The following is a 27,264-nucleotide window of genomic DNA, read 5'->3' as shown; positions in this document are numbered from 1 at the left end:
ATATCCACAGCAGATGATACAAAAAATTCCACAATCTAACTAAAGACATGGAATGAATATCTGCAACCCCAGAGAATCCAACAAGACTGAGAAAACACTGACACAATCCAAGCTGGACAAGAAAACACAAAAGAATAGCACTGAATCATGAAGCACACAGCATGTGTGCCACAGAAAAAAAACCCAGACACTTATCTTTGCTGATTTGGCAGAAAGGCAGGAACCAGGCAGAGGTCCAACACCTCCCAACAACAATTGACAACTGGCAAGGACTAATGGATCCTGCACACCTAAATACCCCAGTCAGAACTGCAATCAGCAGAAACACCTGACCAGGACTGCAACTCAGGGACAACTGCATTACCACCTACCACCACCGGAGGGAACCCAAAAGCAGAATTCACAACACTTCAGATGGATTTACTTCGTGGGACGTGACAGATCATCTGAAGGTATGTATATTGTTGGTTTATTATTTTTCAGAGCGAGGGTCTTGATTGAGAGAACAATAAAATATTAAAACAACCTGTGTGTTTATTTCATTAAAATACTATTTAATAATGTGTGTGTGTTTTATTAACCATTTAGTACTATTGGATTAATAATGGATAGGTGTCATAATTGACGCCTCTCCATTATTAATCTGGCTTAATGTCACCTTACAATAGCAAGGTGACATTAACCCTTCATTACCCCATATCCCACCGCTACACGGGAGTGGGAAGAGAGTGGCCAAGTGCCAGAATAGGCGCATCTTCCAGATGTGCCTTTTCGGGGGTGGCTGGGGGCAGATGATTGTAGCCGGGGGGGGGGGGGGGGGGGGCGCAATAACCATGGACCCTCTCTAGGCTATTAATATCTGCCCTCAGTCACTGGCTTTACCACTTTGGCAGAGAAAATTGCGAGGGAGCCCACGCCAATTTTTTCCGCCATTTAACCCTTTATTTTAGCAGCTACAGCGCCCACATTTTGCACATACACACTACTAACATTAGTAGTGTGGAATATGCAAAAAAAAAAAAAGGGATATGAGATGGTTTACTGTATGTAAACCATGTCTCATATCGTGTCGGGTTTGGGAAGGAGAAATGAAAAGCCGGCAATTGAATTACCGGCTTTTCACATATATCGCGCTGAATTAAATATAAATACAGAATATATATATATATATATATATATATATATATATGTGTCTCAATGACATATATATATATATATATATATATATATATATATACTGTATATATGTTTTAACGAACATTTGAGCACATAAATCCATTAGATGTCGGTTTTGCAAGCCTGCGAGAAAATATCGCAGTAAGGATGCCATACGGATTACATACGGAGGATGCCATGCGCAAAATACGCTGACACACCCTGCCTACGGATGACATACGGATCACTATTTTGGGGACTTTTACTGCGGATTACGGCCGTAAAAAACGGACCGTATTTACATACGCTGAGTGTGAGGCCGGCCTCAGGCTGCAGTGCCGTCACACTATCAGTATTTGGTCAGTATTTTACCTCAGTATGTGTAAGCCAAAACCAGGAGTGGGTGATAAATGCAGAAGTGGTGACGTGTTTCTATTATACTTTTCTCTGACTGTACCACTCCTGGTTTTGGCTTACAAATACTGAGGTAAAATACTGACCAAATCCTGCTAGTGTGACGGCAGCCTCACACTTTGTATAATGACAAATCTCCCACAGAAGTCGGAAGCACCCACCATTACTGACAGAATCTCGTCACACAGTTCCACAGCGCCAAGTGTACACCCTCAGCAGTAAAGTGAGAACAGTGCGGGGTATTATACTACTGAGTGGCGGTGTGCAGCCTGGGCACGGCCCTCCACCCACTGGAAACACTGTGGCACATTGTGCGTGTGTGACGAGAATGAAGCGGTTAATAATGATTCCACTTGCTCGCCTTGCCGCGCCCTCCTTCCCGCCTCCTCCCTTTCTCTGCCCCAGCTGCCAGTAACGTCCCGTTATCCAGTCTGCCTCCCTGCCGTGTGGAGAGCCGTAGACTCCATAGTGCCTTTTCCATGCACGCTCATCTCTGGCTAAGACTACAGAGGGTGTAAAGAGAAAAAAACACTAGTGGTAGAATAGGCGAAGTCCCCAGAGACCGCCCTGTGGGAGAGGGAAGAAGGTAGTGAAGAAAGTGGGACCACCAGACAAGGAGGAGAGGGGAGCAGCCCGGGAGAAGTTGGCGGAGTGCACACTACAGCAGAGCTGCAGACATGTCCGTGCCCGTGCCGCAGAACGGAGTGCTGGAGGACAAAGATAACCTCATAGAGCTCTTCGTCAAGGTGAGTGAGTGTGCCATCGTGTCCTGTGCTGGCCTGTGCCATCGTATCCTGTGCTGGCCTCGTGGAGGGCAACCTTCTAACTTCCCATCCTTGGCACATTATGTAACACTAATCCCCTCTGTGGCGGCACTAATCCCTGATGTTTGCTGGTCCTGAGTGGATAGCCTGGTATTTTCATCAGTGTCACCATGCAGCAGGGTGGTCAGGCTGGCACTTTCATCAGGGTCACCATGCAGCAGGGTGGTCAGGCTGGCACTTTCATCAGGGTCACCATGCAGCAGGGTGGTTAGGCTGGTGCTTCCATCAGGGTCACCATGCAGCAGGGTGGTCAGGCTGGTGCTTTCATCAGGGTCACCATGCAGCAGGGTGGTCAGGCTGGTACTTTCATCAGGGTCACCATGCAGCAGGGTGGTCAGGCTGGCACTTTCATCAGGGTCACCATGCAGCAGGGTGGTCAGGCTGGCACTTTCATCAGGGTCACCATGCAGCAGGGTGGTCAGGCTGGTGCTTTCATCAGGGTCACCATGCAGCAGGGTGGTCAGGCTGGTGCTTCCATCAGTGTCACCATGCAGCAGGGTGGTCAGGCTGGTACTTTCATCAGGGTCACCATGCAGCAGGGTGGTCAGGCTGGCGCTTCCATCAGGGTCGCCATGCAGCAGGGTGGTCAGGCTGGCGTTTCCATCAGGGTCGCCATGCAGCAGGGTGGTCAGGCTGGCGTTTCCATCAGGGTCGCCATGCAGCAGGGTGGTCAGGCTGGCGCTTCCATCAGGGTCGCCATACAGCAGGGTGGACAGGGTGGTACTTTCATCAGGGGCACCATGCAGTAGTGCAGCTTTCACTGACATCATGGTGCAGAGGACCATGATCCATTGCTTTACTGGGAGATGGACAATTAAAGGAGCATACACTACAAGATGTCTCTAATGAACTGATTGATTTCCCATGTGGAACATCATTCTTAAGTATTATGTTTATGCACGTGGTGTTCATGCTAAGGCTACTTTCACACCTCCGTCTTTTCCCAACCGTCACAATGCGTCTTTTTGTTTTTTCACATAGACTTGTATTACTGACGTATGGACACATGTTCCATACGTCGTGCACTGGATGTGTCGGTATTTGGCGGACCGTCGTAGCGAAAAAACGTTCAAGGGAACGTTTTTTCATACGTCGTGTTCTGCATTTTAAACTGGGCATGCCTGGCCATAACTCCACCCCCTCCTCCCTCCCTCCTGGGAGTTTACTATGGGCAGCGGACGCGTTGAAACACTGCGTCTGCTGCTCACGTTGTGCAAAAAATCGCCAACGTCCGTCGGTACGTCGTGCCGACGCCTAGCGACGGCCGCGTACCGACGGAGGTGTGAAAGAAGCCTAACATGCCATTGTAGAGATAAATCTGTAAGTGCAGAGAAAAGTGTAAAGCACATCCTTACTCTGGGATTACTCCCATTATCCCAAAATAAATAATTTGTAAACATTTCTCATTGCTTGAATGCTTGTGACAAAGTCCTGAGTTATTCAGTAATGCTATACACACTTGAAGGCAACATTTTTATTGAAGTTGAAGGAGCTATCCAGTGAAAAGAAGTGATAACTAGTTGATCGGTGGGCATCTGACTGATGGGACTCGCACTGACCAGCAGAATGCGGAACTTGTACCCGTTAGAATGGAGCAGCAGTGAGAATGCTGAACTGTTGGACCATTACCTATGGAGCTGCCAAGTGTTGCACTCAGCTTTTTTTGGCAGCCATATAGCAAATGAATGGCGCATCAGTCAGATGTCTGATCTGTCGCACCATTTTGTATCCTGATAAAATTCCTCTGTCTGCCAATTGGTGCTGATCCCAATGGTGGGACACCCACTGATTATCAAGCTATCTATTCTGTGGATAGGTGATAAATTGTTTTAACTGGGCAAACTCTTTAAGGGTATGTGCAGACGATCAATAAACGCTGCATACTTGTGCAGCATCAAACCCACAGCGTCGTGGATGGGATTTCAAGAAATCCCATATCGACTATGTGTCCACAGACACCTGCGGCTCACCTGTGTAGATGGACGTGCGACGTGTCTTTCCAGACCGCAGCCTGTAAATTTATCTTGCAGAGACGCGAGCCTCCGCTAGAGAAATTTCACCAATACAATGTAATGGATGCAGTGAACTCGCACGGTTCAGTAAACACATGCGGATTCACCTGCGTTCAATAGCTGGCAACGCTTTGGATGCAGCGAACATGTGCTTGGCCCAAAGCACTGCCACTTCCGGATCGTGTGCACCCGGCCTCAAGGAAAGCTATCAGAAAATGATCCATTGTTTAAAGAGGACCTTTCACTTGCCCAAAACAATTGTGTTCAATACAGTGTCAAAATCCTCAAGCTCCTTTTCCTTTTTTGCATTGTCGCTCTACTGCAGAAATATTCACATTTGTTACTTTTGAAGCCAAGTATGTGACATCTCTCTCCTTGCAGTCCATCTGAGTGTTTCTTCAGTCTCTTCTTGGGACTACCTCTTTCACTCTTCCCTCCCAGTCATAGCACAACAATGTCTTAGGCTTCTAGTACATCATGGTTAGCAGTGTCAGGAAGGAGTTTAAGGCTGTGTGCCCACTTTGCGTTTTTTATGCGTTTCTGCCGTGTTTTTTGCCTCAGCAGAAACGCTTAAAAACCGCTTTCCCATGCAATTCTATGGGATTCCGCAGTTGCTGTGCCCATGCTGCGGATTTTCCCGCTGCGGAATCTCATAGGGGTAAAATCCGCAGCATGTTAATTATTTCTGCCGAATCGCTGTGATTCCGCAGCCATAGGATTGCATTGAAATGCTCACTTTATTCATGTGGCTATGCCCACCATGCGTAAAGTGAGCGCTTCATGTGCGGATGGTACCCAGGATCTGGAGGAGAGGAGGCTGTCCTGCAGGCCCAGGGAATCATATTCATGTAAAAAACAGAATTAAAATAAAAAATCGGGATATACTTACCTTCCAATGGCCCCCGGAGACTTCCCGCCTCTCAGCGGTGCACGCGGCGGCTTCCATTCCTAGGGATGCATTGCGCAAATCACCTGAGATGACGTCGCGGTCACGCAACCGTGACATCACAAAGGTCCTTTGCGGAAAGCGTCCCTGGGAACGGAACGTACAGGAAGTGCCGCTGAGGAGATCGGGAGCCGTCAGAAGGTGAGAATAACCATATTTTATTATTATTTTTAACATTCTATCTTTTACTATTGATGCAGCATAGGAAAACGAATGCAAATTAAGCATGCGATGTAACCGTCACAGGGTGTTGCGGAAAAGCTGCAGACATTTCCACAGCATTTCTGCAACGTGGGCATATAGCCTAAGGCTTCTTTCACACTAGCGTCGGGCTCGGCCCGTCGCCGTGCGTCGGGCCGAGGTCCCCGACGCTAGCATTGTCCCCGCCGCACAACGGGGGCAGCGGATGCATTTTTCCAGCGCATCCGCTGCCCCATTGTGAGGTGCGGGGCGGAGTTCCGGTGGGGTTCCGGCCGCGCATGCGCGGTCGGAAAAAGCGGACCGTCGTGAGCAAAAAACGTTACATGTAGCGTTTTTTGCTCCCGACGGTCCGCCACTGCACGACGCATTCGTCGCACGACGGGTGCGACGTGTAGCAATCCGTCACAATGCGTCGCTTCATGTTAATCAATGGCGAAAAAACGCATCCTGCAAACACTTTTGCAGGATGCGTTTTTTCGGCAAAACGACGCATTGTGACGGAATGCAGTTAACGCTAGTGTGAAAGTAGCCTAATAGGGATAGGGTGCCTCCCGACACTTCTGGTGGTGGCTAGTTCTTGAGAGCAAAGAATTGGGCATCTTAAAATCTGACATGCCTGGTCCTTCTGTTACCTAATATTGAACTATGATGTAGTCATAGATCCACTGATATCAGAGCAGCAATAGATTTGACTGTTAGGCAGGCGTCACACTAAATGTATGGAGAATCGGTCCGAGTCTCCCTGCCGATAGTTGCAGAAGTGTTCTCCGTATGGTCATCGTGTGTAATGCGTTAGCAATGCGATGATGCGATTTTCTCGCACCTATGCATCCGTATGACATCCGTGTGGCTTTACATTTCTCACTGATTTTCCCCATTGAATTTAATGACTCAATGGGCTGAAATGAGGAAAATGTGTTCGTATTTCTCTCAAGTCACACTGATGCTCCGTGTGGTGTCCCAAGTTTTTCTCGCACCCATAGGCTTGCAATGGCGAGTCTTGGACGATATATGCGTACAATCGCAACATGCTGCAATTTTACACACACGTCGAATATGCCTGAGAAAAAATACGGTGATGTGAGCTGACCCATAGATTAACACTGGTCTGAGTGCTATGTGATGTTGTCGTATAGCACTCACCCTTATTCTACGGTAGTGTGACTCCAGCCTTAAAGTTCATATACAGAAAAAATACTGATGACACACACTGACAACACATGCATCCAAATCACTGATGACCATCATACCTTTTTCCAAGTACATGTTTAAACGGAAGTGTGAATGAAACCTAAACGTGACATGTGCCTCACATATAAACCCCAGCATGTGCCTGCAACTTGGAGTAGAAGTTTTGTGAGTGAGCAGAGGACTGGGGAAGATGACATTGGTAAGTATATTAATACACTTGCACTACATTACATACACATTTACAAAGGTTTAACTTTTGGAAGGGCTTCTTTTAAAATTAAAACCAATAATGCAGAATGGGATCTGAGGAGTCTTTGAATATGGCCTGCGTCACACTTACCTTATGGAAAAATCTACCCTAGTCTCCGTGCAGAGAGTTACATGAGTGTCATGCGAGTACAATCGGATTTTTCACACCTGGCATCCGACATCCGAGTGCAGTGCGATTTGCTATCTGACTGCATTATGATTTTTAACATGAGCTTCTACATACAGCAATTCTGTCATTTACACATCATTTTCAAAGGAGATATTCGTCAAAACATAGCAAAATGTGATCGCGTTGCTCCGAGGGTCTCCTACCTCCTCCTCCCTGCAGGCCCGGATCCAAAATGGCTGCGATTTTTTATTTTCACGGCTCTTTGTTATAAACTGTAGTGAAACACTTGGGGGGTTCAAAGTTCTCACAACACATCTAGATAAGTTCCTTGGGGGGTCTAGTTTCCAATATGAGGTCACGTGTGGGGGGTTTCTACTGTTTGGGTACATCAGGGGCTCTGCAAATGCAACGTGACGCCTGCAGAGCAATCCATGTCTGCATTCCAAATGGCGCTCCTTCCCTTCCGAGCTCTGCCATGTGCCCAAACAGTAGTTTTCTCCCACATATGGGGTATCAGCGTACTCAGGACAAATTGGACAACAACTTTTGGGGTCCAATTTCTCCTGTTACCCTTGGGAAAATACAAAACTGGGGGCTAAAAAATAATTTTTGTGGAAAAAAAAGAGATTTTTTTATTTTCACGGCTCTGCGTTATAAACTGTAGTGAAACAATTGGGGTTCAAAGTGCTCACCACACATCTAGATAAGTTCCTTAGGGGGTCTACTTTCCAAAATGGTGTCACTTGTGGGGGGTTTCAATGTTTAGGCACATCAGTGGCTCTCCAGACGCGACATGGTGTCCCATCTCAATTCCAGTCAATTACGCAGGCGTGTACTATGGAGGACAGAGAATGAACTTCAATCCAATATTGCAGCCAGCATGCAGCCAGCGGGTAAGGAAAGGGTGAATCAAACACCCGAAAACCCCGCCCCTATGGCTGAAAATTGTTCTCTCCAAATTCAGGTGACAGAGTCCCTTTAAGTACTGTATAAATACATTTTCAATGATTATCCAGGCAAGTCGATAGTTTAATAGGGAAAAATTACATGACAAATTCCTTTTACGGGAACCTGTCATACTAAAAAAAATGCTATCAACCTGCAGATATGGGGTTAATTTGCAGGTTAATAGCTTTCTGAACCCGCCTGGTGCCTGCGGTTATACCCCCCGCTACCGGTAGCGTTCAGGTTTTAGTCACCGGTGTGGCACTGGCACAGGTTCACTCAGCGCTCTGTGTATAGAGCAGTGGCTGTAACCGCACCCCCGTTTCTGGTTGACAGCTGGCCCTAATGCTGAGCGAGCTGTCAGTCATGCCTTGGGGAGCGGTGGCAGCGGTGGCTGAACCGGTGCCATCCTCGTGACTGAAGCCAGAATGCTGCTGGGAGGAGTAAAGCGGGTCTCTGGTGCTGGTGCCAGGCAGGTTCAGAACACTATTATTCTGCAGATTAAACCTATATCTGCAGGTAGGTAGTGTGTTTTTACATGACAAGTTCCCTTTAAAATAAATCTGTTAGTAAGATCAACTATCACCCCCTCCTCACCAAACCACAGAAATAGGCATGCAGCTTCTTGAAATGTAAATCAATGGACATTAACTTGTGTGTTGCTACGTTTCCGAATTTAGTGTGTTAATTTTTATGCAAATGAGGCACTAAATGGTCTGGGTTTGACAGAGTGCTTGGAGAACCACTGCCTCCCCAGGTTGTTTCCCCACCTTCCAACAGCCTCTTTATTGTGATTGATCACTCCCTGCCAATATGATAAGCAAAGAGACTGCTGATGGGTGGGGAAACAACCTGGAAAGGCAGAGGCTCCTGTTCTCTGTCATGACCACAGCACTTAATGCATAATTTGCATATGAATTATGACGATAATGAATCAGGAATGCAGCAACAGATTCAAACCTTTTTTTCTAAGGATTTACATTTCAAAGACATGCATGTGTGGTTTGGAGGGGGTTGTTCTTAGTGACAGAATCCCTTTGATGCTTCATTAAGTGTTTAACAGGACATTAATTTTCCTTGTGGTGGTGGTGTGGGCCAGCTGACCAATGTCCCTGTAGTGGTGTGAGTGATTTCCTGGGTGTAAATGACCATATATTCATTCATAGCTATCTTCTGACTGCACTGACATTCCGGACCAGATAAATCCTACAGATGCCTTGCTTCTCTCATTTTGACAAGTTTAGGGCTTAGCTGTCAACATAGCCACATGGTGTACAATTCCCATGGCAGAAGAATGTGCAGCACATGACAGTTTGCTTCCACCCCTTCTTACCCCCTATATCTGTTATAAAAACAGAACAGGATTATATATTGTGCTACTTGCGTTCCGTCCACCTTTTTATTAAGATCTGTACCAATATACGGTATGTCTACTACTTAATATTTCTATGCCCTCTGCTAGGTGAGATTGTCCTATATATATCACACAAAGCATTTTGCTCTAGGTTGGCAGTAGAAGTAATGCCCTGGTTGATGGATGACTTTGTCTGCCCTGATATTTCTCTTCTTTTGTCCTTATGTTATTTATTCAGACTGCACGCTGAGTATTTGCTCGAGGGGGAATCTGTGTCCTATATTCATCTGACTTCCAACAGCTCTATTCACTCTATATTGGGGCCATGGTATGAGAAGTACAGGTTATATGTACTACCAGGTGGATAAATCCTACTTTTCCTCTGTGCACTAAAATAGTCAGGGTCACCATCAATTGGGACATCTGGATAAGTGATAGCAAATTGCTGGGTAAAGGCTGATCTCATAATGTTCATTAAACTGTAAGACAAGCATTAGGGGTCTGAAAATCCTTTAGTTTGGTATGCACCTTAAGTTACCACACAAATCTCAATGGTAAGTGAATAGTGAAAGAAAAATTTACATGTGCTATACTGAAAGTGAAAGCTGATAAATGTACATTATATAAAATAGAAAAAAAGGGGTTTGGATGCTCCTCAGAGAGAGAGCAATGTGTGTTGGATGCCAATTTCTTGATCCCTCAATAAGAAAGTGAAATTGCTTTTATAACATTTCTACCGAAACATGCAAGACCTGAAAATATTTAAATGGATTTACCACTCAATTGTCTTATGTGAGGATACTTAAAAGGGTTGTCCCATTTGAAAAATAATTCCAAGTCCCTGGGTGCATTTTTTTTGCTCCCCTCCCCCCCCCCCCCCCCCAAACTTCCTTTATTCACCATCCCGAGGTCCAACGCTTGAGTAGCAGCTGCTCTCGAGTGTCTGATATTGGCTGCATAAATGACATCATGTTGACAGCGCAGCACCGAATCACTGAGCTTAGTGATGTCAGTGCTGTAGCCAATGTTAGACGCTTTGAGCATTGGCGGGGACTCAGCAGTGGACTTTCTAGAAGATGGCAACCCCATTAATATAACATTTACAGGGGCTATCCCATTTCAAATCTTGTGACTATAGGGCTGCAGACCCAGAAAATAACAATCACAGCTGTTAGTCACTCTCCCCAGATACAACCCTGTGTCCCTGCTGCTGCTCCATTCTTTGTTGATAAGCTGCGGCAGTGACATCACTTTTACAGAGCACGTCACCATTACTGAAACAAACCAAAACAGGGCCAGTCTTCGTGGAGCGGAGGCGCCAACCGCAGAAACTTAGGGTGCCTACCTCCGCAAATAGGTAGTGGACAGGAGTAGGGTATTTGATAAGGGTCAGTTAGTTCCCTTGTTGGTTATTCATTTTCACTGTATTGTCCTCAATTTTAGAACTTTGTTATTTTAACTTTATTTATTAAAAGTTATATTTTAGGAATCCTTGTGTTTTGGTTTGTTTCTGTAGTCTAGGATTCCATTGGTACTTGCTTTTGGTCTTTTTCACGTCACCATTACTGCCTGTTACTGGGCTCAGGGGCTTCTGCCATCTAGATTGGCAATATTGCTGAGCCTAGTGATTGGTTGCAGCTGTGACTTCACGTCCGGATCATACATATCCGCTGTATCCAATCGGCAAAGTACAGAGTAGGCAGCCCTGTACCCGGGGAGGTGAGTAGCAACTACGATTGTTATAGGCCTGCAATCTTATGACTTAATAAATATTTGAAATTTGATAATCCCTTTAGAATTTAGATCTGATAAAGATGGCAGAGATTTGCCAGCATAGCATGTTCAATATTCCATATTATAAAACACACCATTCACATGCAGCATTGGTTGATTGTCAGCAGATTGACTAGTGATGGTTGAAACCCTAAATGTTCGGATCCAGTCGATTTGGCCAAACAGTTGAAAAAAAGTTCGGATCGGATACCAGAACAGTACCCGGACCCCATTGACATGAGTGGGGTATGCCATGCTGTCATGTGTTTGGCTCCAACACTTGTCAGCCCGCAGTTGTGAGCAGAGGTAAAAAGTTTACCTGCGGTCACCGGCGTTGGCTGATGGGACTACTACTTCCATCAGCCTACACCTGCTGGTGCTAGTAACAGCAAGAGCAGGTGGCAGCTGATGGGAGTATTTATCAGCTGGCATCTGCCTTATAAATAAAAACATTTTTGATAACCAGCCAGGCAAAACTGACAGCTGCCGGCTGAAATTCTCGGCTGTCAGCTTTAGCATGGCTAGTTGTCAAGAATATAGGGTCCCCACACCGTTTTTTTAAATTATGTAAATAAATTAAAAAAAGTGGAGTGTCCCTCCACTTTTGACAACTAGCTCAGCTAAAGCAGACAGCTGGAGGCTGTTGTTTTCATACTGGTAAGGGGCCATGGATATTGCCCCCCAGCCTAAAAATAGCAGCCCGCTGCTGCCCCAGGATAGGGATATCTGTTAGATATGCCAATTCTGATGCTTTACCCAGCACTATGCCGGTGGGAAGTGGGGTTCATATTGGTGGGTTTGATGTCACCTTTGTATTGTCTGGTGGCATCAAGCCCACGACTTAGTAATGGAGAGTCGTCTATAAGATGCCTATGCATTACTAATCCTATAGTTATATTGTAAATAAACACTCTTCCAGAATAAAGTCCTTTAAAAAAAAACCAAAACACACTTTTACTTTATTTTAAAATAACAAACACAGTTATACTCCCCATTCCATTGAAGCCATTGTCTCCTGTAAAAAAAAGAAAAAACAACCATATCCCTCACTTGTCCCACGCCGTAATCCATGTCTGGGATAAATACCGTATATACTCGAGTATAAGCCGAGATTTTCAGCCCATTTTTTTAGGCTGAAAGTGCCCCTCTCGGCTTATACTCGAGTCATTGTCCCAGGGGGTCGTCGGGTGAGGGGGAGCGGCGGCTGTGACATACTCACCTGCTCCTGGCGAGGTCCCTGCATCTCCGGTCTCCGGGCGCTGACAGCTTCTTCCAGCGTTGAGCGGTCACATGGTACAGCTCATTACAGTAATGAATATGGATGCTACTCCACTCCCATAGGGGTGGAGCGGCATATTCATTACTGTAATGAGCGGTAACTGTGACCGCTCAACAAGAAGCTGTCAGCGCCCGGAGATGCAGGGACCGTGCCAGGAGCAGGTGAGTATAATGGGGAGGGGGAGCACTGTGTGACATTCACCTGCTCCTCGTTCCGGGCGCCGCTCCGTCTTCCGCGTCCTCTGCAGTGACGTTCAGGTCAGAGGGCACGATGATGTGGTTAGTGCACGCCCTCTGCCTGAACGTTAGTGCAGAGGACGCGGAAGACACAGCGGCGCCGGAACGAGGACCAGTGAGTATTGCAAGTGCCGGGGCCCTGAGCGACGAGAGGTGAGTATGTCATTTTTTACCCTTCGCCACGACAGCACCCCACATGAGAGAGAGGGATCCGCCCATAGGAACAGGAAACCTACAGAATAAAAGGAGGCGGTCCCCTCTCCTCCTCAGTTTAGGTTTCCTGTTTCTATGGGAACCCGAAGTACCTGCAGTCCAAGAGGATTCCTGGGCCATGCACCCGCCTGCGTCGGTCTCTGTGGGAACGGCAGGGGCTGCGGTACCAGAGGCAGCGGCGGGGGAGCCACTGTTTGCAGCCTCCCCCCTCGTCTGATCGTCGCCATGGTCCGCGTTCGGTGCCGCTGGTCCACCCGGATCCATGAGGACGCGCGCGCTCAGCGGCCGGCTTCTTATCCAGCAGCCGCCGCATGGTAAGGAGGAGCGGCGCGTCTAACCTGGAAGTCGCTGGAGCACTTCCGGGTTGGGTCCGGGGAGGCTGGAGATTCGGCGCCAGATTCAAAAGTGCAGCACTAGCGTCGGCCGGTGTGTGTAAGTATGGCTTCACCGGCCGATGTAGCGCACTTGTCTGCAACAGAGCAGTCTCCCAGTAAGGAGACAAGCGCCAGGAGCAGCACCAAAAGTGGAGATCGATCCCAGGAAAAGCGATCTGCCAGCAAACAGAAAGGTCTTTCAGCTAAGAATCCGCCTCCAGAACCGGTACCTGTCAGCTTCACTGGGTGAGTTTTAAGAGTCTCTTCCCATATGCTGATATATGTTCCTCCTATATCCCCTTCCTCTAGACTAAGAAAAGGACACATAAAACCAAACACAGAGAATGTGCCTTATGTTTGCAACCCCTCCCGGACTCATATACTAAGAGATTGTGTGCAGACTGCATCATATTGACCTTACGACAAGAAAACGTAATGACTCCGTCTGACGTTAGAGCCATAATTCGTGAAGAGATGCAGGGTCTGGCGCATACAAGTAGCACCAGTACCCGTCAGCCTAGCAGGTCTCGATCTCCAGTAAGCTCGGAGTCAGAGGTAGTACAAAAATCCTCTGATGAAGAGGAGTCCCAGCCAAGTTCATCGGAATATGAAGGAGGGCTTTGTCTACCAAATAGTAGTGTAGACAGTTTAATTAAAGCCGTCAGGAGCACGATGGGGTGCCCAGATGAGAAAGGAAAGAAGTCAGCGCAGGACATCATGTTCGCGGGGTTAGGACAAAGAAAACGAAGGTCCTTCCCCGCCATACCCACAATTAAGGAGCTGGTTAAAAAAGAGTGGGAGAAACAACCTCAGCCAGACGTGTTAGCGACATCCAGGCCCTATCAGTAGACCCACCATTCTTACTGATATTCCATGATCGAATAGTCCTAAAACCAGACCCCTCATACCTCCCTAAGGTAGCATCCACCTACCACAGGTCACAGGAAATATTTCTCCCTTCCTTTTTTGATTCTCCTGTAACCCCTGAACAACATAAGTTCCACACCTTAGATGTCAGAAAAGCCATCCTGACTTATATAGAAAGGTGTCAAACATGGAGGGAGAGTAGGGCTCTGTTTATCTCCTTTCAGGGCCACAAGAAAGGACATGGGGTCACGAGAGCTACCATATCTCGGTGGATCAGAGATGCTATCTGCTTGGCCTATACATCGAAAGGCGAGATTCCTCCAGTGGGTATTAAAGCGCACTCAACACGAGCCATGGCTTCCTCCTGGGCGGAACAAGGGGATGTCCCGATCCATTTAATATGTAAGGCCGCAACTTGGTCTACACCTTCTACCTTTTACAACCATTATAGACTTGATCTATCTTCATCTTCTGATTTGACCTTTGGTAGAGCTGTGCTTAGTACAGTAATCCCACCCGAGTAATGACTCTCTGAAAGTCTCTCATGTGGGGTGCTGTCGTGGCGAAGGGTAAAAAGCCGGATTACTCACCGGTAATGCTCTTTTAATGAGTCCACGACAGCACCCATTTACAACCCTCCCTGATTATGCACAGCCCTTTCTTTAATTCACAAATAATGGTTGTATAGAGTTTTTAAGATATTTTGCTGAATAAGAATTAATACTAAAGCTTTTGCGGTTCCCTTTTTATACTCTGTAAACTAAACTGAGGAGGAGAGGGGACCGCCTCCTTTTATTCTGTAGGTTTCCTGTTCCTATGGGCGGATCCCTCTCTCTCATGTGGGGTGCTGTCGTGGACTCATTAAAAGAGCATTACCGGTGAGTAATCCGGCTTTTTTATTTTTTTTTTCGCTGCCACAGCATATGGGGCAAATATCTCTATGGAGCATCTTATGGGGCCACATTCAACATTTGTGCAGCACTATATGGGGTAATATCTTTATGGAGCATCTTATGGGGCCATATTCAACATTTGTGCAGCATTATATGGGGCAAATATCTCTATGGAGCATCTGATGGGGCCATTATTAACCTTTATGCAGTACTGTATGGGGCAAATGTGTCTATGGAGCATCTTATGGGGCCATTATTAAAGGGAACCTGTCACCTGAGTTTGGCGGGACCAGTTTTGGGTCATATGGGCGGGGTTTTGGGTGTTTGATTCACACTTTCCTTACCCGCTGGCTGCATGCTGGCAAGGAAAGGGTGAATCAAACACCCGAAAACCCCGCCCATATGACCCAAAACTGGTCCCGCCAAATTCAGGTGACAGGTTCCCTTTAACCTTTGTGCAGCATTATATGGGGCATATTTTAATATGGAGCATCTTCTGGGGCCCATCATGAACTGTATGGAGCATTATATGGGGCTCCTGATTCAATATGGATATTCAAAAACACTTAACCTACTGATATCTCAATTAATTTTACTTTTATTGGTATCTGTTTTTATTTTTGAAATTTACCGGTAGCTGCTGCTTTTTCCACCCTAGGCTTATTCTCGAGTCATTAAGTTTTCCCAGTTTCTTGTGGCAAAATTAGGGGTGGTCAGCTTATACTCGGGTCGGCTTATACTCAAGTATATATGGTAGTTTTCAACCTGGACCTGAAATACACTGGAGAATGAGCTGCTGCGAGCACAGCATCAGTGACTAGCAGTGACATCATCGAGATTGCCACTAGTCACTGATTCTGCGTGTTACCAGCCGGGCCCCTGAACATCGGCGACCTCAGTGAGATCACTGCTTGCACCGTGAGAAAAGATCTCAAGGTACAGCGCTGAGCTCTGAGTCACCGCAGTTCAGGAGCCTGGCTGGGAATGCAGTCTGTTACCTGCAGTAACCTCAGTGACGTCACCGCTCGTAGCTTCTCATTCTCCAGTGGGTTTCAGCCTTGACGGTCGCATCTTGGCACCGCCCAGTTTCAAAATGATTTATCCCAGACATGGATTGCGGCATGATGCAGAATGTCGGACAGATGAGGGATATGGTTGTTTTTTAATTTTGTTTTTTTTACAGATCATGACTTCAGTGGAATGGGTGTTGGCTGCGTATAACTGTGTTTTGTTTTTAAATAAGTAAAGCTGTGTTTTTTTTTTTTTTAATTTCAAATAAAGGACTTTATTCTGGCTGTGTTTATTTACAATATAACTATAGGATTAATAATGAATAAGCATCTTGTAGACGCCCCTCCAATACTATGCCGTGGGCTTGATGTCACCGGACAACACAAAGGTGACATCAACCCCACAAATATAAACCCCACTTACCACCGCCACACGGCAAGTGGGAAGAGTCTGGCAAAGGGCTAGAATTGGCGTATCTAATAGATGCACCTTTCTGGGGTGGCTGCAGGCTGGTATTTTTGGACTAGGGTGAAGGGGGGGCCATATCCATGGACCCTTACCAGCCTAAGAATACCAGCACCCAGCTGTCTGCTTTAGCTTGGCTGGTTGTCAAGAATGGGGTGGACCCAACGCCATGTTTTTAAATAATTTAAAAAAGCACGTGGGGACCCCTCTATCCTTGATAATCAGCCTAGCTAAAGCTGACAGTTAATGTTTGCAGCCTGCAGCTGTCAGTTTTGCATGGCTAATAATGAAAAATACAGGGGAACCTAGGCAATTTTTTTTTTATAAATTAATTTATAACTCGGGGGCTGGCTGAATTGTCCGTTCCTGCTTTCGCTGTTATTAGCGGCAGCAGGCATAGGCTGATTAGTAATCCTATCAACTGAGGCCTGCAACTATAGGTAAATGTTTTACCTTAGGTCACAGATGCAGGTTGACGCTGTCATCTGACATCGGGGGAGTCCCAGTGCTCTGACAGGTAGTAATGATCTTATCGCCAGTCAGAGCCACCGGGGTTTCTTGTGCTGTCATGCATATGACAATGTGACAAACAACCTTGTTCGGGGTGCCAAACTCTGAACAGTAACACGGACAGTGGGTGTTTGGTACAAATCCCGAACTTTACTATTCGGATCGCCCATCTCTAATTATGACAGAATTCTGAAGTGTGAATATGACCAAAGAGGAGAGTGCTATAGAACCACAAAGGTGTATTCCCATCTGTGACGGATCGCCCAGGGGAAGGGGTGTGTCGACTTCACTTATCTCAGGGAAGTGGAGAGAAAGACCCAGCAGGGATCTCTGGCGCCACCACTTGCCCCAGGTCAGTCAGGGAACTGCACCGAGGGCAAATAGCTGCTGGAAAGGCTTCCCTTATAGGTACGAGTTATTGAGGCGCTCCCAGCAAGGGGGATATACATCACCAGTCCAGGCTAGGGATATGTATATAAACCTCCTGGCCATCACTGTCAGGGCTCCTCACTAACACAGTATAGTATGCTGCCACCAGTTCTTCGTTCGATATAAGCCCCATCCGACAGCAGGCTTATATCAGGTCAGAAACCAACCCGGGTAGCGTATAATAACCAACCGAGCGAGATAAAAGAGCAGCACAAGATTAATTTTATATTTAATTGCCGAAAGGTGCACTAGAAAGATACAGGTGTTTATATGTGCAAAAGCAAATATACAGGTATACAGTCAGGAGTGAAGTTACAAAGGTAGGGTACAGATAGATTGCAATTACAGGGTTATGTAGCATGTGACCACAGGGAGGCGCTGATGGATCACAGGTCTAAGTCTTTGTTATGTGACTCTCTGGCCACATCAGGTAACGGGTCTCCTGCCAGTAGAAAAACTGAGTCCAAAAGGAGCTGCCTATTATTCCCTAGGCTGCCCCCTCCCGCACGCTGCGCCCACCCCTGGGCTTGTGCATCCTCCCATACCTGAGAGTATGGTTTTATGTTTAGAACCGCGGATGCTCATAACTTTCCGCCTGAGGGTCTATCTAGATTGTGGAGGCGCCACTGGGTTCTGCTGGATTTTATCTGTGCAGAGAGACCAAATATGCCTACCGTATGTAATTCCTGGTAGCTATGCTTTATAACTCCGTAACGCAGAGGGCTGCGGGGTACGGGCACGTGAGGGAAGGAATTCTGATTATGTGCTCGACTAGGCTCAGAGGTATAGCATTCTGTTATTATAGGCAATATATCAGAGCCTTGTGCTGGTCTGGGATCTGTGGTGCCACGATGTCTGCCTGTGGCTTGAGTCAAACCCCTGTGATAATTGCGGAACTTGGTGCTAGGAGACACAGGGTCTATGCCTTTGGGACCCCCCCACCCCCGGAGAGAGCTTCAAAGGCCTATTTGCTTGGGCTAATTAAAGAAAAACATGGGGCTGCTCTGTCCAAGGAAGTGCCTTCGGATAATGAGTTTCCATTGTATAAGGTGTATTTGACTTGCCTTTTGGCCTGGGGGATTTCCAAAGGTGGGTGCTGAGTTTGGAGCAAGTATCTTTGGGCACTGCATCTGACAGGGAATTCCACTATCAAAATGATATCAATTTGATATCATTTTCCCATATCTCGCACCATCACATAAAGTTTTATCTCTATGATCTGTGGAAGTTCAACATCTGGAAATGGTATCATTTGCAAGTCTGCACCCCCAGAGGTCTTGGCCTCAGAGACCATGAAGGGATGACATAAACGAGCGTATGCCATAACTTTATCAGATGGAAATACCCTTTTTTTTTCAGGAGCATACATAGATCAGTGAAGGACTATAAGTTACCGTACATTGTATTTAGAGATGGGACCCGTGCACACCATGAAGATGGTGTCGACTTTGATTGAGGCCACCATTTTCCGTGGGCCCCACAGCAGCAAGAGTGCCCTTGACTCTAACCAGTATATACTGTTTCAACAAAATCTATCAAACAATATAGAGCCAGTGACTGTCCCAGCATGTGAGGCTCCAAAGCAAACAACTGGGATAGTTCAGGCAAGTATTGCTGGATTTATTACCCGCATGTAAGAAAAGGCAGAATACAATGCGCCCTTGCCTGCCATGCATGTGCCACTCTATTGAGCCTCTGTGGATGGATGTTGTCCCAGTCCTTTTGTGAGTAGCTGGGCAGGCAGTACTCGCATACAAATGTTTTCATCTCTTTGTACTGTATAGAACTACTCACATGGAACTAATTCAGCTATTGCATTGATTGTCACTTGATTGACTTTTGATATGTGGTGTTTGCGAGGCTCTTCTGTGACATGGTGAAAGTGCTGTAACACTTTTTGTTGGAATGTTCTCAATGCATGAGGCCCAGGGTTGCCCATAGCAACCAATCAAATGTGGGGACGTTTTTAATAACCTGTGTAAAAGCAAAGGTCCATGTGGACTACAGTTTAATAATTAATAAACTGTAGTCCATGTGGACCTTTGCTTTTACAATGCTTGTAGGGATTTCTCTTGTCGTCCTTAGAAGCATGTTTCTAAGCCTTCTAATACCACTTTTGAATCAGAACAGTGTGAACACAGAATATGTTCTGGAACCTGGAACTCATTACGATGTGGTCATTGAAAGATATGGAGTATTGTTATAGATTATTAGTAAAATGACTATGTGCTTGTACAGTACTTATTGTGTCTGTGTGCCATACCCAAGGGAATCTTGTACATTAATCTGTATCAGGAGCGCACAGCTTTTTTGGTCTGAGGACCACACTGTTCCATTAAATCAACCCCAAGTGCTGCAATAAGACTTGGGTTTCAGGGAAAATTACCTTCTGAGAGCATATTAAAGGAAACCTGTCACCCCCCCCCCCCCCCCAGGCGTTTGTAAGTAAGAGCCATCTTGGGCAGCACTAATGCTGCATTCTGACAAGGTGGCTCTTTTAGTTCTTGTTGCTGTAACCGCTGAAATGATAGTTTATGAAATTTGTCCTTCATACCTTGAAATCGTCCTGGGGCAGGGGGGTCTTTCCCCCTTAATCCGGACGCACCACAGCCGTCACTCATGGCCTCAGGGCGCCGCCTCCTCAGCATTATTCAGTTGTCCCGGCACCTGCGCTGTCATATTAGGCCTTGGGCATGCGCAGTTAGCGCTGCCCGTCCACTGACATCACTTGATGTCTTGCTTACTGCGCCTGCGTGCACACGCGGCCCAAGATTCCCAGCCCCGCAGTGTGAATAAATCATAAGAGACTGCGGGGCGGGATCCCGGGCCGCGCGTGCACACAGGCGCAGTAAATAATAATAATTAATAATAATCTTTATATAGCACCAACATATTCGGCAGCGCTTTACAGTTTAACAGTTTCAAACACAACAGTCATAGGTAACAACGTTAACAATACAATAATAAAGCAAAATAAGACGACCCTGCTCGTGAGAGCTTACAATCTACAATGAGGTGGGGAGATACAAAGTACAGGTGTGTATTTACAATGATGTATTTACAATGATGGTCCAGCCATCTTCAGGTGGTGGGGGGTAGATGGAGATAGTGAATGGGCTACACACACACAAACATAAAATGACTTTGATTAGGTAACGTGGTAGGCTGCTCTGAACAAATGTGTTTTGAGCGAGCGCCTAAAACTATGCAAGTTGAGGATGGTCCTAATATCTTGGGGTAGAGCATTCCAGAGGATTGGCGCAGCACGGGAGAAGTCTTGGTGTCGGGAGTGGGAGGTACGGATCAGTGCAGAGGTTAGTCGAAAGTCATTTGCAGAGCGCAGCGGTCGGCTATGCCGATAGACAGAAATGAGGGAGGAGATGTAAGGGGGTGCCACACTGTGGAGAGCTTTGTGGGTGAGAACAAGTGCTTTGAATTGTATCCTGCAATGAATGGGCAGCCAGTGTAATGACTGGTGAAGAGCGGGTGCATCTGAGTAACGATTAGCCAGATTGACAACCCTGGCTGCCGCATTAAGGATAGACTGGAGAGGGGAAAGTCGCGTGAGGGGGAGGCCAATTAATAGAGCGTTGCAGTAGTCCAGGCGGGAGTGGATCAGGGCGACAGTGAGGGTTTTTGTTGTCTCCATGGTGAGAAAAGGGCGGATTCTAGAGATGTTCTTTAGGTGTAAGCGGCACGAGCGGGCAAGAGATTGTATGTGGGAGGTGAAGGAGAGATCGGAGTCAAACATAACACCCAGACAGGGTGCCTGCTGCCGGGGTGTTATTATGATGCCACCCACGGAGAGGGAAATGTCAGGTTTAGGGAGGTTAGTAGAAGGCGGGAGCAGGAGAAGTTCAGTTTTGGAGAGGTTGAGTTTCAGATAGAGGGCGGACATGATGTTGGAGACTGCGACAGACAGTCAGTGGCGTTCTGTAGTACAGCGGGGGAAAGGTCAGGGAATGACGTGTATAGTTGTGTGTCGTCGGCATAAAGATGGTACATAAAGCAAGACATCAAGTGATGTCAGTGGACAGGCAGCACTAACTGCGCATGCCCAAGTCCTAATATGACAGCACAGGCACAGGGACAATTGAATAACGCTGAGGAGGCGGCGCCCGGCACGCAGAAGCCATGAGTGACGGCTGTGGTGCGTCCGGATTAGGGGGGAAAGACCTGCCCCAGGACGATTTCAAGGTATGAAGGACAAATTTCATAAACAATTATTTTAGCGGTTACAGCAACAAGAACTAAAAGAGCCACCTTGCCAGAATGCAGCATTAGTGCTGCACAAGATGGCTCTTTTAGTTGCAAGCGCCGGGGGGGGGGGGGGATGTGACAGGTTCCCTTTAAAAGTATGCGCCAAAAATATCTAATAGGTGCTGCATCGATTTTTAGTACCGTACTTCCATCTTATAGGGAGGATAACGGTTCCTTTCACCCTACTCACAATCAAGAAAGGATTTATCTTTCTCAACAAGTTGGCACCTACAAACAGGTTAGGTGCTAACTTGTTGATCATGGGGTCTGACTGCTGGGACCTGAACAAATCTCTAGAATAGGGAATTTTTATACTTGTTAGAATGGAGTGCCAGTGTCCTTGTTGACCGCCTCCTCAGCGCTGTTTTGAAAATAGCCGGCGCCTGCGCTCTTTTTTCCTGCCTGGTGCAGGCGCAGTGAGCGCTGCCCGTCTTTCCTCATATGCAGTCTCGGTGACTGCGCCTGTGCGGCCGCCCTGCTTGTGAATCCCAGCCCCGCAGTGACTTATGACTTATTCACATTGCTTTTCATCCAGAATATTTGGACAACTTTCACCTGTATTGGCATCTATGTGTCCATATTTTAGATCTGTGTGCCATACGTTTTTATACAACAGCTTGAAATGTACATGATCAAATACAGTTTCCTATGTTTGTAATGGCAATGTGTTCGTAAAAAGCGAATGCAATACTGATGTTCCGTATGAGATCCAAGTGTTTTTTTTTTTTTTTTCCCTGTGTGGACACTTGAAAAAACTGTCATCTGATCAGTTCTGTGAAATGTGATTGGTCAGTGCGCTGTCTGTTTTTTTTTCTTTTTTAACTCAGGCAGCACACATGGCAATTATACAGTTGTTTGAATGGGCCCGTAGCCATTTTGCTCTCATGTTAAAGGAAAGATACCGCGTTTGTAGATCATTAATAAATCACTTTAATGTAGCATAACATGCTGCTATAACCAAGTTTTAAATGCATGTGAAACATATTTCGTGTGTTATATGAGTTTAAAGAAGGCACTGGGGGCTGACATCTTGGTTTCACAGCAGTAGCATGACACTAACAGTGTCATTTTACTGCACCCCATTTACATAGGGTCAGCGCCGCTCTATTATCTCCTATATCTAACATTGCAGCAGCATTAGCAGTGAGCTGGGCACGCCTCTGTGGGCTGCACAACTCACTGCTGTAGGTGTGGCTGGCCGCCATTTTATTATAGCCCAGTGCTCTCTGCCGAGCTCCACTTACTCTATCACAGGAGAGAAGCGCTGGCTGGAGCCGGAGGATGGAGAGTGGGGAGTGCGGGTGATTTACCTCCTTGCTCCTCTGTCCTGTTACTCCAGGCACTGCACGTCCTGAGCAGACATCCTCTGCTCCTCACACGCTGCCCTGTGTCCTTCTCCTGCTCTGTCTCCACCTCCCCCCTCACACACTGTCCCGGTAAGAAGCTATATTCACAGCCTGCAGAGAGGGAGCTGACACCTGGAGAGACAGCAGGACAGATGACAGGACAGTGACTAAGGTGGGGGAAGGGGGGATGACAAGAATGTTACAAAACAGGAGAAGTAGCTGCACACAACAGGGATCACATACCCTTCCCCCATATATCTCTTCTGTGATCTCCCATAGGCCAGCACACTGCTCTCCTGAAATACTCTGTGCTGCAGTCACCCTGCTCCTTCCCCCATATATCTTCCCTCTGTGACCCTGGAGGTGACTGTCTCTCCCAATGGGTACTGTCTCCCCATGTGTGCTCTCCATCCCCCTGTGCCTGGTCGCTCTCCCTTCTATGCACTCCTCTCCCCCTGCATGTCTTTCCCCATTGCACACACAGCTCAGTGCTTGCGTTAACAGGAGCTGCGGGGGTCATGCTGTCACATGTCAGCGTGACCCCCACAGCTGTGACTGTCACCTGCGGTAACGCTACCTTCGGTACTGTCGGTCACAGAGCTGTGGGATCATGCTGGCAGATGTCAGCGTGATTCCGCAGCTGACTGTGACCTGCAGCGGTGTTCTGCGGTAAAAAAGCAGGCACGGACCGATGAGACTACTGCTCCCATTGGGCTATGTCTGATGGGAGAGTAGTATCATCTGCCGCTACCTGTGCTCACAGGTAAAAAAAAAAAAAAAAAAAAAGTTACATTACATACACATTCACATAAAAAAAAAAACCAAAACATTATACTCACGACGGCGCAGTGATCCACCTCCTGTCAGTCTATCGCCGGCTGTCTTTGAGAGCAGTCATATCACTGATGTGACTGCTCTCAAAGTGATCAGGATCGTCGTGGGACATTATGGATTATCTTCTCGGCGGGCAGGTGAGGAATATTTGTGGTTTATTTTATTTTTGTTGCAGGAGACGAGGGATTCGGGGATTATGCGTTCGGTAAGTATGGTTTAATTAAGATTAAGAAAGGACTTTATTCTGGCTGTGTCTTTATTTACAATACAACTATAGGATTAGTAATGGATGGGAGCCTTATAGACGCCTCTCCATTACTAAGCTGTGGGTTTGATGTCACCTGACAATAGAAAGGTGACATCAACCCCACAAATATGAAACCAACTTGCCACCGCTACAGGGCCAGTGGGAAGAGCCGGGCAAAGTGCCGGAAAAGACGCATCTAATAGATGCGCCATTTCTGGGGTGGCTGAGAGCTGATGGTTTCTTAGCCTGGGGGGTCAATATCCATGGCCCCTTCCTAGGCTATTAATATCCCGCAGCTGTTTGCATAACCTTTGCTGGTTATTATAGGTGGACGCCACTTAATTTTTTTTGTTTGGGGTCCCCCATTTTAATAGCCAGTAAAGGCTAAGTTTACAGTTGTGAGTGTGTGTGTCAGCGTGTGAGCGTCAGCGTGCGCACTCCCCCCATAGACCAGCACACTGCTCTCCTGAAATACTCTGCTCCCTCCACCGTATATCTGTGACCCCCCCATAGACCAGCACACTGCCATATGGATCACGCATAATGCTGCCATATCTATTTATCACATAATACTCCCATAAAGACCACACATTATAACCGCCATATATGTTTATTACATAATACTGCCATATAGATCACACATGATGCCGCCATATATATTTTTTACATAGTACTGTCATATAGACTACACTTAATGTGGACAAGTATTATGTGTGATCTGTATTATGGCATTATGTGTGATCTATATGACGGTATTATATGTGATCTGTATGGTGGTATGTTTGATCAGTATGGTGGAATAATGTAAAAAATATATGACTATTATATATGGTATACTCCCTATTCCCGCACATACACATACACACAGATACACACGGACACCCGCCCACAGACACGCACATATTCACAGTTCACACAGTCTCCGCCCACACTCTCCCTTCTCCGTATCTGCAACGTTTATCGCACGCAACTCCACAGCAAAACCTGATTTTTACACCTGCAGTTTTGCTGCGGATTTGCCTAACTCGGTGGTAGTCAATGGGTGCAGAATCGCTGCAGATCCCCAAAAAGAATTGACATACTGCGGAAAATAAAACCCTGCAAATTTGCGCGTATTTTTCCACAGCATGTGCATAACAATTCTCAATTTCCCATTGACTAACATTGGTTGTGCACAACACTGCGGATTTGATGCAATTCCGCGCATCCAAAAACGCTGCGGAAACGCATCAAAATCATCCAAGTGTCTCACCCCTACTGTTCCATGTGTATCTCCCCATCACGCTCCATGTGTCAAACCCCTGCTATTCCATGTGTATCTCTCTCCCCATCACGCTCCATGTGTCTCACCCCTGCTGTTCCATGTGTATCTCTCTCCCCATCACGCTCCATGTGTCTCACCCCTGCTGTTCCATGTGTATCTCTCTCCCCATCACGCTCCGTGTGTATCTCTCTCCCCATCACGCTCCGTGTGTCTCACCCCTGCTGTTCCATGTGTATCTCTCCCCATCACGCTCCATGTGTCTCACCCCTGCTATTCCATGTATCGCTCTCCATCATGCTCCGTATGTGTCTCACTCATCATTCTACATGTCTCTCTCCCCATCATGCTCCATGTGTCTCACCTCTGCTGTTCCATGTGTATCTCTCTCCCCATCATGTTCCCATGTGTCTCACCCCTGCTATTCCATGTGTATCTCTCTCCCCATCACGACCCATGTGTCTCTGTGTCTCACCCCTGCTATTCCATGTGTATCTCTCTCCCCATCACGCTCCATGTGTCTCACCCCTGCTGTTCCATGTGTATCTCTCTCCCCATCACGCTCCGTGTCTCACCCCTGCTGTTCCATGTGTATCTCTCTCCCCATCACGCCCCATGTCTCACCCCTGCTGTTCCATGTGTATCGCTCTCCCCATCACGCCCCATGTGTCTCACCCCTGCTGTTCCATGTGTATCTCTCTCCCCATCATGTTCCCATGTGTCTCACCCCTGCTGTTCCATGTGTATCGCTCTCCCCATCACGCCCCATGTGCCTCAACCCTGCTATTCCATGTGTATCTCTCTCCCATCACGCTCCATGTCTCACTCATCATTCTACATGTCTCTCTTCCCATCACGCTCCATATGTCTCACCCCTGCTGTTCCATGTGTATCTCTCTCCCCATCACGCTCCATGTGTCTCACCCCTGCTGTTCCATGTATCTCTCTCCCCATCACGCTCCATGTGTCTCACCCCTGCTATTCCATGTGTATCTCTCTCATCACGCTCCATGTGTCTCACTCATCATTCTACATGTCTCGCTCTCCCATCAGTCTCTCTGCCATACAATGTATCTCCCTCCCTCCATACACACCACATGTCTTCACTCTTCCTCCAGTCCACCATGCTGCTGAGTCCACTGTGTTCTGTTCCTCTGTAACAAGCTGTGTTTCTGATGCAGTAACTGCTGGTGATAGCAGATCACAGGTCAGTCACACACAAAATGGCTCTGCCCTGTGATGCTGCTCTTCATTCTGCCCCAGGGATATTAGACCACCCAAAAGGGGAGGGAAATGGTGATGTCAGCAGGTACTGCCCCAATTTTCCAGCTAACAGTAAAGCTGGTAAGTCTTACTATAGCTGCTTGTGGTCTAAAATGGAAAATGCTCCCCCTAGTGGTAAATATATATATTTGTAAGAAAATATATAATATTTTTCATATAGAATTGTTTGCAAACAGTGCAAACATTGCATTAATACATTTTATTTACTATTTTAAGCTTAATTTCACAAAAAAACAAACTACAAGAAAACTGGTGGCACCTTCCCTTTAACGCAGAACATTCTCTAAGTTGTAGTTTTTCCGAAGATGGACAGTCACAAATTGCAGACCACTGCTGAAAAGTAAGAGACTCAGCATTTTCCAGTGTTAAACATTGACCTACAATAAATGTTTTACAGAACCGACTGAGACGGTAACACATTAAATATCACAGGCCCATTCATGTAAGTTTGTGATGGTAGTTATTCTGTTATCGTTTTAATGTCCATTGGCTCTATGAACCATTGACAGAAGGGAAGGCTGCACTGCTATTCTAAGAATTATCTCCAGGGTCTCTTCACAG

At 46.7% G+C, this 27,264-nt stretch overlaps 1 protein-coding gene across 2 annotated transcripts in view; it reads left to right on the top strand.

Annotated features, from left to right (window-relative positions):
• The window catches only part of CLIC4 (chloride intracellular channel 4), a 180,285-nt gene that overhangs the window by 104,993 nt on the left and 48,028 nt on the right, over positions 1 to 27,264 (top strand). The window contains exon 1 of one of the 2 annotated variants that reach the window (XM_077296133.1): positions 1,846 to 2,315. The exons of the other annotated variant lie outside the window; for it this stretch is intronic. Within the exon in view, the coding sequence (XP_077152248.1) occupies positions 2,247 to 2,315 (69 nt within the window). The 5' untranslated portion in view covers positions 1,846 to 2,246. Of the gene's footprint in view, positions 1 to 1,845; positions 2,316 to 27,264 lie in introns of those variants that run through there. 2 annotated transcript variants of the gene reach the window in all.

The sequence above is a fragment of the Ranitomeya variabilis genome, chromosome 3 (genome assembly GCF_051348905.1).
Source record: "Ranitomeya variabilis isolate aRanVar5 chromosome 3, aRanVar5.hap1, whole genome shotgun sequence".
NCBI lineage: Eukaryota > Metazoa > Chordata > Amphibia > Anura > Dendrobatidae > Ranitomeya > Ranitomeya variabilis.
Note: the sequence above shows the minus strand (reverse complement) of the source record. Positions and strands in the feature narration are given on the sequence as shown.